This window comes from Borostomias antarcticus (genome assembly GCF_949987555.1).
Source record: "Borostomias antarcticus genome assembly, chromosome: 4".
NCBI classification, from domain to species: Eukaryota; Metazoa; Chordata; class Actinopteri; order Stomiiformes; family Stomiidae; genus Borostomias; species Borostomias antarcticus.
The window spans coordinates 18,845,392-18,858,025 of record NC_140237.1 but is presented as its reverse complement, the minus strand read 5'-3'; the positions used below and the strand labels follow the sequence as shown (position 1 = coordinate 18,858,025).

General features: G+C 46.9%; 1 protein-coding gene across 1 annotated transcript in view; it reads left to right on the top strand.

Annotated features, from left to right (window-relative positions):
• LOC311307694 (neural-cadherin) overlaps window positions 1-12,634 on the top strand; it is a gene marked incomplete at both ends in the record, with an annotated part of 210,051 nt that overhangs the window by 66,299 nt on the left and 131,118 nt on the right. Inside the window, one exon of the mRNA XM_084436544.1 lies at window positions 2,572-2,714. Coding sequence (XP_084292670.1) covers window positions 2,572-2,714 — 143 coding nt within the window. The remainder of the gene's footprint in view (window positions 1-2,571; window positions 2,715-12,634) is intronic.

Here is a 12,634-nt window from a genome sequence, read left to right as displayed (position 1 = left end):
TTTCTTGGTGTCTATGAGAGGGGGTGAGTGTGGAACTGAGTGTGGCTGATAGATAAGGGCAGTACGGGGAAAACAGGACTCTTGCCAGGAACCATCATGAATAATTCTACCTACTTTCACAGTTCTCACCCTGGTCATGAATTATGTTGTTTAAACGTTTGGAAATGAACATCAGCATGTTCTGCGTGGATTGGTCAACACAAACATCATGGATTCATCACAGCCTGTGGTATATTGGCAATAAACTACACCCTCTCATGAGTTATTGCTTAAATATTGAGATGCAGCTGTGTAAATGTTAGTAAGGGTTACTGTAGGTTAGTGTGGTGCAGCTGTTTACATGTACTGTAAGTAAGAGGTAAATCAGACCTTAGTTAGCGTTTCCATTGTCAGTGGACTATATTTGGACTAACAGCCCAGGCCAAGGCCTTGGCGTTATCTCTCCTGGTGTTTGCACCTCCTGTCTGCACCTCCTACTCTCCTACAGTACCTCCTGCACTTTCCTTTGTCTCCTCTCTCCTCTCACCGACCCGACTGAGACGCGTCATCTGTCAGCATCCTGTCACCTGCAGTGTTGCTGTGGCGACAGCCGAGGGCAAGCAGCGAGAGGCTCACGGGGGGCGAGCAGAGCGGGAGCGCAAACCTCTTAGATGTGATCGCCTCTAAAGATGCGCGTGTTATCTGCGCAGACGCCTTGAGGATTACAGGTTGGGGGGAGCATGCCTGCAGAGCACAGGGTGTTGAGTCACATGGGAGGGAGGGAGGGAGGGAGGGAGGGAGGGAGGGAGGGAGGGGGAGAAGAGGGGAGGGGGGGGGGGGGGGGGGTGTCGCCACGCCGGGACATAAATCACAGGCATGAAACACCTGTCAGCTTTGCTTTGTTACCCATCCATCACCTATCTGGGAGAGGACCTGACTAGTACAAGCCAGTCACTTCTCTCTGCCCCCTCAGTCTCTCAGATATAAGTGACATGTGTGTCCGGGGGTGTATCCCTCTGTTCGTTGGAAGTGTGAGATTTGGACCAATCAGGAGTCGCCGATACTGTTGGACAGCGGCACTAGAGGGCAGGCATGAGGAAAGCATGGCCGGCTTCAGACAGCTCAAGTATAAATGTCACAGCTTAGATATTTGCACCATATGAAGCCTGGGAACCAGAGTTCCACTTAGGTTCTTACCCCCTGTGTATCTGTGGGTCTGCCAATCTCACTGACAGCTCACTCTCTGCCTTGGTGAATCTCTCTGTCTCTTAGGGGCAGATTTACTGACCATTTTAGGAGTAGTTTTTTTGCAACGTGTGACTAAAAACATGTCATGGTACATACAGTATACAGTATGTACGAATAGACCACATACTGTATGGCTAAAACCGCATTCGGTGCAGAATGGGAAGTTGTGCTTTTTCTACTCATGCATATGCATGCATGGGAGGGTCGAGGGAAAAGTGGGCACTCACAAACAAACATGGAAGGAGAGACTGATCTCGTATTCTGTTTTAAGTCTGAAAACTACGGGGGAAAGCGCACATCTTTATCGTTTTGCGGTGAAATTCACTGCCCTTGGAAAGCGGGTGTAATCCAGTTAGTGCGTTTTCCTGGGGAAATTCTAGATGGAATGGCTTTAGTCATCCGAGCAAGGAAGCAAGACGAAGACGCAGGTCAAGGACACGTGCGGAGAGACAGTCCTGTCACCAGGCAGTCTTAAGGGGGTCACATGAACTGGATGATGGGGCATAAATATTATTAAATATTTTGGATAATCCACTAAGATATTGTATTCCTGCAGCCCTGATGCATACTACAGTAACTGTGCGAGGTCGCATACTAACCAAATTGGTCTCAGATAGATATACCAGTATCACCGGTATCCAGATCTACCTACGGGTATTAATAAAGTCAACTGAAACTGATCATCAGGTTAAACCATCAAAAAATCAAATCAAATCAAATGTTATTTGTATAGCGCATTTCATACACAGAGGCAACACAATGCGCTTCAACAGCAAATACGACCAGCCTAAATATACTACATTAGTCCTCATAATAATTTAAAGGAGTCAGTTACACAGAGGTAGACAAATAGTATGTACAAAGTACTAGACTGAGGAACACTGGCCAAGTCACTGTTGATACTGGAAACATTACGGTTTGAGGGCGATGGCATGTGGTGATTACACGATTAACCGCAGCTTTAGTAGATCCAGCATAATATGACGAGCCACAGCGCACGCTTGCTGTGGACTGGCCAAGTCGCTGTTTACACTGCGCTCGCTAACATACGTAGGCTACTTCTACCCCTTCCTGTCTATGTGCCAGCAGCAGCTCACACAGAAGTCTGCAGCAATTAGCCTACACTGCCCCAGCACACCAACTTCACTGCCTTCATAAATGCCCACCCCCTACCTAACGTACCCCCCCAATGTCCCTTAAGCCACTTGCATGCATAACACCCTGTTTGAATTACACGTGACAAGTCCACAGTCTGGTGTGCTAGTCACTCATTTTCACTCTCACACTATTCGCTGTCACCCTGTTGATGGAAGGTGTTGATGATGGGATGTCTGTTGTTGACAGCTACCGGACCTTCGTCTCCGAGGATGCGGGGCCCAACACGTTGGTTGCCACGGTGCTGGCCAAGGACCCTGATGGCGACAGAATCACATATAACATATCTGCCGGCAACGAGGAGGGAAACTTTGTCATCGACAGCCAGAAAGGTACACACGCACGCACGTGCATAAACGTGCACGCACGCACTCACTCACCTTTTACATCAAGGGTAATGCCGGGCCTAACACTATGACAACGGTGGGGTGCGCAGCAAACTCCATAAAAAACATCATTAAGTGCAAATGTCTTTATTTATAGGCTAAATAAAGGGTCACAACAGGAAGCAAGGGAACCATGAATACAGGTCTTGAGCTTAAGGACGTCCCGTCGGTGATACATACAAATGGGATCGGGGAGGGGAAAATGCATTATGGATGTCAATGGTGAACAGCCAAGAATATTTTGACCGCTTTGCGCATGCTGGTTAAAAATAGTTGGCAACACATTTCATCATTGATTCATTGGGTCTTATGTTGAACTGTGTATTTGAAGCGGTTTCGATGCTACGTTTCCTCGCTCCAACTCTCCGACAGCCAGTTGAAACACACGCGCGCTGCAGTTCCCACATAGTCTCTCCTCTCCTCTCCTCTCCTCTCCTCTCCTCTCCTCTCCTCTCCTCTCCTCTCCTCTCCTCTCCTCTCCTCTCCTCTCCTCTACTGCTCTCTCTCTCTCTCTCTCTCTCTCTCTCTCTCTCTCTCTCTCTCTCATATAACACTTACAGTCTTCTCTCACTCTGCTCGTCTCATTCATACTGTATACGGCAGTGCAGCATTTCATAGCGGTTGCAATTCCAGACTATATGTTCCAGACTATATGTTCCAGACATGTTCCAGACTATATGTTCCAGACTATATGTTCCAGACTATATGTCCCAGACATGTTCCAGACTATATGTTCCAGACTATTTTGTTCCAGACTATAAGTTCCAGACATGTTCCAGACTATATGTTCCAGACGACATGTTCCAGACATGTTCCAGACATGTTCCAGACATGTTCCAGACTATATGTTCCAGACATGTTCCAGACAGTGACTGTTGTACGGTAACTTCTACAAGCAATCTAGCTAACTAACATAGCAACTAGCTAGCTAGTTGACCTCCAAGCCAAACCTAGCATAGCTAGCTAGCTTCTGTGGCTGCAGCTATGTAGTTATATATAGCTCCTCATTAGCCGTGACTTTCAACTTAGCTATAGGCTACATAGATACTTATGCTGCCATCTTCATGAATCAGTCACTGACTGTCGTAGCAACTTGATATGCATTTCCAATTGCTAGCTAGTTAGCTAGTGGTAAAGCTGTATTTATCTGATGATAAGGCTAACTTGGCATATTTCCATTAGACACATTGCATTAATTGCCAGTTTTATCAGCCAACTAGGAAGTGCTATTTTAATTGATGATTTTAGAGTTGGGAGACAGGGAAACACACTGGTTTATGCATTGCATACCTCCCTCTGTGATAATAGTTTGATTCACTGAAGTTCATTCCTCACAATGCTGAAAAGGAAATATGATGCCCCAATGCCACAGAGCCCACACACAACAAGTATCATTGTTTACTTAGTCACACTTTTTTATCTTGTTTTATTTAGGCTATATCATATCATGACTATCGGATTGTAAACCCTATATTGACAAGCACATGGTATCATGCACTGAGTTTATCATCCCATCCCTAGGTTTAGTTATAGTATAGGTTATAGTTTGATGCTCAAAATTTCATGGGGTAGGAATAAAGTACATGCATGGGATGACCCCCAGACCCCCACTTAATGGGTGGTACTCCAAGACTTTCTTCAAGGTTCGCAGGTCTGTGATAATGTAGAATTGAAGACTATTTTAAATCCCGGACGGTCCACATCCATTTTGGGACGGCTTAGATTGTATTTCGGGACGGTTCTGGGAGGATGATGAGAAAAGTGAGTTAAGAGCCCTGCATGAACGATGCCAAAGCAAAGCAATTAATATAAATGTGCTAACTAGCCTACCTAACCAAAAATCTAACCTAACCAAAAATACAATGGGTGGCACCCATTCCTAGCCTGGATTCAATAACAGAGTTAAAGGAGTAGTAAAGGGAAAATCATGTTTAGCCCTGTTTTAAGGTTACTTATGATCATATACAATGGTTCAGATTAAAAAGTTGACAAAACTAGCACTTTTGAGAAAGTCTGATAATTGCTCTACCACCGTTTTGGTCATACAATGGATGTGGGTGGGCAACATGAAAAATCATTGAAAAAACATGTTAAACTCTCAATTTCAAAGACAAGAAACTCACCGAGTTGTTAGTTGGCGTTCTGACATAATTCGCCATAAAGTAAGATTCTAGTTCATCTGGAAAGGCTTTTTTAAATATTTAGCATAGACCTATTTAGTCATAGCACATACGTGTGTAAACTTCCGCTTGAATTGAATTTGAAAGATTTTTTAAATATTTTGATCTGAACCATCGTATATGATCATAAGTAACCTTAAAACAGGGCTAAACATGATTTTCCCTTTACTACTCCTTTAAGGCTATGTGATGATAGGGGCGCCTAAGGGCATCTTGCCTATCACCTTACCCCTGTGTGTCATAAATGCACATAAAGTATAAAGCAAACTATAACAGAATTATAACATAGGCTTTTAAGACATAGAATTAACAAAAAGACCGACAGCAACAAACAGGCAAAACAATAACAAAACTCTCAACAAAGGACAGGAGGAGCTATAAATAGGGCAGGTGGACGGCCATCCGATTGGACACAATGGGGCACACATGGCAGGGAGACGAGACGATTGGACACAGGATGATTGGACCAACGTTGATTGACAGGACACAAGGAACTCGGGAGGAACTGCATACACCGTTGATGAACACCTGAGGGAGACAGACAGACAAAACACAACAGAGAACAAAAGATACAGGACACACTAGTGTGGGGACGTAACACACACACACACACACACACACACACACACACAGACACACAGACAGAAACACACACGCACGCACACACACACGCACAGAGACATGTCCAGCCAAGTGGTCCAGGGCGCAGGTGCTAGAGGTTACTTTTGTCCTTTATATGAGATACCCAGAATTCACTTTCCCATATCATCAGAGGTTTTGTTCCCAGTCTCATATCCTGCCTCTCTGCTCCTTGAAGAAGCAGTCTGAAACAGAGAAGAAAGAAATCTAAATGCATAGCACCTTGAACCCTTTTGTAAATTGCACCGTGTAATTTGCATATCTCATGAAATGGTAATAAGATGACTTTTACAAATGCAATTGCAACCAAACTTCCAGGTGCAAAATTTCCCTAATTCCTTTCCAATGACATTCACTGTCAGTGGATAGAGGAGTTGCTCAGTCACCCTGAGGAAGAAAACACAGCTATAATTACTGGCAAAACAGATAAGAACCCCCCACCCCCACCACCCCAAGCACTCACAGACACACACACACACACACACACATGCACATGTAGCGTGGCTAACTTTGCATTGTGTTGACATAGGACTTGTGTGTGTATGTGTGTGTATTTAATAATCCATCCATCCATCCATCTTCATCCGCTTATCCGGGGTCGGGTCGCGGAGGCAGCAGCTCCAGCAGGGGGCCCCAGACATCCCTTTCCCTAGCAGCATCAACCAGCTCTGCCTGGGAAATCTTTAGCCGCTCACAGGCCAGTGCGGAGATGTAGTCCCGCCACCTAGTCCTGGGTCTACCCCTCGGCCTCCTCCCAGCCGGACACGCCTGGAACACCTCCCTAGGGAGGCGCCCAGGAGGCATCCTCACTAGATGCCCAAACCACCTCAACTGGCTCCTTCCGACGCAAAGGAGCAGCGGCTCTACCCCGAGTCTCTCCGGGATGACTGAACTTCTCACCCGATCTCTCAGGGAGACCCAAGCCACCCTCTGGAGAAAACTCATTGCGGCCGCTTGTATCCGTGATCTCGTTCTTTCGGTCATGACCCATCCTGAGATGGGTACCTCAGTGACCTCCTCCAAGAAAATTGACGACCCCCCATCATCTTCCGGCTCTGCCTCGATCGTAGAGGGTGGATAAGTCGGGTTCAGGAGTTCCTCAAAGTGCTCCTTCCAACGCTCAACAACCTCCTCAGTTGAGGTCAGCAGTGTCCCCTCCTTGCTGTATACAGCTTGGATGGTCCCCCGCTTTCCCTTTCTGAGGTGTCTGATGATCTTCCAGAAACACTTTGGTGCTGACCGAAAGTCCTTCTCCATGGTTTCTCCAAACTCCTCCCACACCCGCTGCTTTGCCTTGGTCATGGCCGAAGCCGCAGCCCTCCGGGTAACATATCCCGGAAGGCCTCCTTCTTCAGTCGGACGGCTTCCCTGACCACCGCTGTCCACCACGGTGTCCGAGGCCACAGCTCCTAGCCGCAGCTTCAGCAATGGAGGCTTTGAACACCGACCACTCATGCTCGATGTCCCCAACCTCCACAGGGATGCCTGAGAAGCTCCGCCGGAGGTGGCAATTGAAATCTCTCCGGACAGGCTCTTCCTCCAGACGTTCCCAGTTCACCCTCACTACACGCTTGGGTTTTCCAGGTCTGTCCAGAAGCTTCCCTCGCCATCGAAACCAGCTCACCACCAGATGGTAATCAGTGGACAGCTCTGCCCCTCTCTTTACCCAAGTGTCCAAAACACATGGCCTCAGATCAGATGATACGATAACGAGATTGATCATTGACCTTCGGCCTAAGGTGTTCTGATGCCAGGTGTACTTGTGGGCATCCTTGTGTTCGAACATGGTGTTTGTTATGGACAAACCGTGACTAGCACAGAAGTCCAACAACAAAACACCACTGGGGTTCAGGTCGTTGTGGCCATGCCTCCCAATCACGCCCCTCCAAGTTTCTCCATCATTGCCTACGTGTGCATTGAAGTCCCCCAGTAGGACAGTGGAGTCCCCTGCAGGAGCCCCAAATAGGACTCCACTTAGGGTCTGCAGGAATGCCGAGTACTCTGAACTGCTGTTCGGTGCATAAGCACAAACCATAGTCAGAGTCCCCCCCCCCCACAGTCCTAAGGCGCAGGGAGGCGACCCTCTCGTCCACTGGGGTGAACTCCAGCACAGAGGCGCTCAGCTGGTGGCTAGCTAGTATAGCCACACCTGCCTTACGCCTCATACCGTGAGCAACTCCGGAGAAGAACAGGGTCAACCCCTATCCAGGAATTTGGTTCAGGCGCCGGTGCTGTGCGTGGAGGTTAGCCGCACCAGGTGTCATTGGTATTGTATTGCTCCACCTCCCTCACAAGCTCCGGCTCCTTCCCCCCCAGCGAGGTCACGTTCCATGTCCCCAGAGCCAGCCTTTGCCGCCCGGGTCCGGTCCGTCGGTGCCCCCCGCCTTCACCGCCACCTAGTTGGCAGCGCACCCGACCCCGACAATTCCTCCCGCGGGTGGTGGGTCCACGGGACGATGGAGGATGAGATGGTGTTGCCACGTTGCTTGTTCGGGCTGGGCCGTGGTAAGCCCGGCCACCAGGCGCTCGCATGCGGGCCCTCCGTCTGGGCCTGGCTCCAGACGAGGGCCCCGGCTTCCTCCGGGCCGGGTCTCTCTTCCTTTAAGTTGTTCTGTCATCAGGGTTTTTTTTACCTGTAACCCCAGGTGGGGGGGCTAGGGGGTACTACCACTTGCCCAAGGAGGACCCCCAGACTAGTGGAGGGAATGTGGCATCTTACTTCTCAATTCTAGTTTTGCACAGAAAACTAGCCACTGCCCGTATTATTTAATAATACTAAATAATAATTCATTTTATTTATGAAGCACTTGTGAGACAATCTCAAAGTGCTGACAAAGTGTTTGTGCTATGTGTATGTGTGTGCGCATATGTTGTATTGGTCAGAAAATATAAGGTTAGGGCTAGTGTTAGTGTGGGTCAAGGTAGATTAGGGTTGGGTTAAAGTTCATGACTCTCCAACAGGACTGTACATTATTACATATTACTAGATAGATATTACTTAAAGAGAGTGTTGGCACATTCACCATACTGTTGGTTAGGCTTATTATTGGACATCCCATATTGTCCTCTCATATGCGCACTGGCTGCTGGGAAACCCTGCTAGCACTCATGTTACAGTCATGAGAAGTAACCGTTCACGCCGCATGTTGAACGGAGAGCAGCAACGACTGTATCATGCTAAAGACCTTCATCTGAATCCTCAGTATAGCTCACAGTTACTGTGCTTAACAGTACTTTTTGGTCTTAGTGCTTTTTTTTTATATGGAGATACGCCATCTGTACCAACCATATAGGGGGTATGCATGAGTCCATCTGTTTCTCTCTTCCTCTCTGTCTCTTGCTGTCTCTGTCTCTTGCTCTCTCCCTCTCCCTCTCTCTCTCTCTCTCTCTCTCTCTCTCTCTCTTTCTTTCTCAGATGAAAATCACTCATTACTTCTTATCTACGGGTCTTCAGAAATTGATCCACTCTCTGGAGACTTCCTTAGACATTCATAAATCTTTTTTGGTTTTATTCTATCTTGGATAGACAGACCTGTTCCCTGTTAATTTGACTGTAACTCACAGAACAATACGTTTTCTAAGATTTAATAGCGTTATTAGAATTCCAACAGCCAAGTCAATAAAACGATCACCCTGCTGGTATTAAACACATAAATACACACATATAGGTTAGCAGACAGAGGCATGTATTTACAGACCAGACAGGGAATCGCTTGTTCCCATAAACAGATAGATCATTTCTATGGCACAAGTCAACAACTCTTTTATAGCTTTGTTCAGGGTTCGGTGGAGGGAGTGCAGATGGAAAGGCTAATCTAGCAGCTGGGCTGATTCCACAATACATGAATAAGATCATTGGTTCAGGAGTGGTTTGTCATCCTGTCCTCCCTCTCACTCTCTCTCCCTCTCTCTCTCATTCTCTCTCACACTCTCTCTCTCCCTCTCAATCACTCTCTCTCTCATTCTCTCTCACTCTCTCGCTCTCTCTCTCTTATTCTCTCTCTCTCTTTCACACTATCTAAAAACTTATCTCTCTATCTGTCACATTTCTATTCGTCTACCTTCATCCCCTATCCGTCCATCCGCTATCATCCACTTCATCCCTCTCCCTCTATTTAAAAAAAAATCCTGGCTCCATCCAGTGATATATGAGAGAGACGCTGATTGGAGCTGGCTTGTCTCTCCAGCTGTCAGCTCCTCCTCCCCCTCTCCCTCAGTCATATGAAGCGACATGTGCTCAGTGACCCCTAGAGAAACATGTGTTCTGCGGCCAGGTGTGATGATATGATCTGATCCAGCCTCCTGACCTGCGCCTGGCGCTGTGGCCACGGCTGTGACATGCCTCGCATGCATCTCTGATGCAAGTGTGCACGCGCTCTCACACAAAGGCATGCGCACACACAAAGGCATGCACACACACACTAATGCACACAGACATATGTGCAAACCCATGCACAACAGTCACGCTTACAGTACGCAATCACACACATGAACACACATGCACACACACACACACACACACACACACACACACACACACACACACTCACACACACATACACACACTCTCGTGCGTGTGTGCCATATACTACTCCAGCTTTGAGATCCAGTTCTTCGAATGAAACTGCTCTCCTCCTGTGCTGTGTGCGGTCGTGTATTGGCCTCCAAAATGCAACAAGGAGTTCTTTATTTCAAGAAGGAGGCCATTATGTTTGGACATTTTGCTCACTTGGATGACTCTGTTGGTGCTCTGGACTCCCTAGCCTCCAAAATGTTTCTGCTGTAAAAAGCCTTGGTTTTACTTTTGACAGTGCTTAATGTTTCAGTTAAGGCTCATAGCCAAGGTCAAGGCCTATCTCCCTCCTAAAGATTTGGAGAGGGTTGTTCATGCTTTTATAACCTCTAGGCTTGACTATTGCAACTCTCTGTATGTAGGTCTAGACCAGTCCTCACTCCGACGTTTGCAGCTAGTGCAGGATGCTGCTGCTCGCCTTCCGACTGGAAGAAAGCATGACCACATCACACCTGCACTATCTTCCCTGCACTGGCTTCCTTTCCTCTTCAGGATTGATTTTAAGTGTTGTTTTTAAGGCTTTGAACGGCCTGGCTCCTCTGTACCTACAGTAACTGAACTCCTTCTCGTCCATAGCCCCGCTAGAGCACTCAGGTCAAGCAACCAGCTGCTCCTGGACGCCCCTAAATCCAGGCTCAGAACCAGAGGTGACCGAGCTGTTGTAGTAGCTGGCCCCAAGCTGTGGAATAGCCTAGTGCTGCATATTAGAACTACCCAGACCTTGGATGCCTTAAAATCTGTCCTGTCCTCACCTCTTCTTCATGGCATTCATTAAATCATGAGCTTAGCACCCCATTTATTCATGTTTGTATTTCTTGTTTGTCTCTTGTTATTTGCTATTTATTATATTGTATTTTATTGCTTTAGTGCATTTTAGCCCACTGTACAGCAAAGACATCCTCCGAGTCTGAATAAGTAGTCCATGATTTGACAGGCAGCTCTAAATGCCTTCCCAATCAAGGAGATGTGGTTATAAAAATGTTGTTTTATTGATAAAAAGGGTACTGGAAAGACTCACATTACTGTTTTTAAACTCAAACAAACAATAGACTTCAAATCGAGTGTGTGCATTGATCGATGCAGTCTGTTCAAATAGGCACCAAAAGGCAAGGCAAAGGAAGTGTATTTGTATAGCACTTTTCAGCAACAGGGCTATTCAAAGTGCTTTACATGAGACATTAAAATCATCAAGACAAAGTGTAACACATAAAAGGTCATATAAAATGAAATGCAAAAAATGACATTAAAACAAAATGCAGGAAAAATAAAATACAGGAATAAAAGTTACAGTGCAGTGTATGAATGAATAATTATTTGATTATAATAAAAATCAGCGGCAAAAAGAAAAGTCTTCTGTCTTGATTTAAAAGAACTGAGAGTTGTAGCTGACCTGTAGTTTTCTGGAAGTTTGTTCCAGATATGTGGAGCATAGAAACTGAACGCTGCTTCTCCATGTTTTGTTTTAACTCTGGGGACAGAAAGCAGGCCTGTGCCAGACGACCTGAGAGGTCTGGATGGTTCATAACATAACAGCAGATCAGAAATATATTGTGGCCCTAAACCATTCAGTGCTTTATAAACCAACAGCAGTATTTTAAAGTCAATTCTTTGACAGACAGGAAGCCAGTGTAAGGACCTCAGAACTGGAGTGATGTGATCCACTTTCTTAGTCTTGGTGAGGACTCAAGCAGCAGCATTCTGAATTAGCTGCAGCTGTCTGATCAATTTTTTTAGAGAGACCTGTAAACACACCGTTACAGTAGTCGAGTCTACTGAAGATAAATGCATGGACAAGTTTTTCCAGATCCTGCTGAGACATAAATCCTTTAGTCCTTGATATATTTGTCAGGTGATAGTAGGCTGACTTTGTCCATCCATCCATCTTCATCCGCTTATCCGGGGTCGGGTCGCGGAGGCAGCAGTTCCAGCAGGGGGCCCCAGACATCCCTTTCCCTGGCAGCATCAACCAGCTCTGCCTGGGGAATCTTTAGCCACTCCCAGGCCAGTGCGGAGATGTAGTCCTGCCACCTAGTCCTGGGTCTACCCCGTGGCCTCCTCCCAGCCGGACACGCCTGGAACACCTCCCTAGGGAGGCGCCCAGGAGGCATCCTCACTAGATGCCCGAACCACCTCAACTGGCTCCTTTCAACGCAAAGGAGCAGCGGCTCTACTCCGAGTCTCTCCCGGATGACTGAACTTCTCACCCGATCTCTCAGGGAGACCCCAGCCACCCTCCGGAGAAAACTCATTTCGGCCGCTTGTATCCGTGATCTCGTTCTTTCGGTCATGACCCATCCTTCATGACCATAGGTCATAGACCATATGGTCAGGCTGACTTTGTAATTGTCTTAATGTGACTGTTGAATTCAGGTCTGAGTCCATGACTACACCAAGATTTCTGGCTTCCTTTGTGGTTTTTAGCATTATTGATTGGAGCAGAGCGCTGACTTTTAATCGTTCTTCTTTGGCTCCAA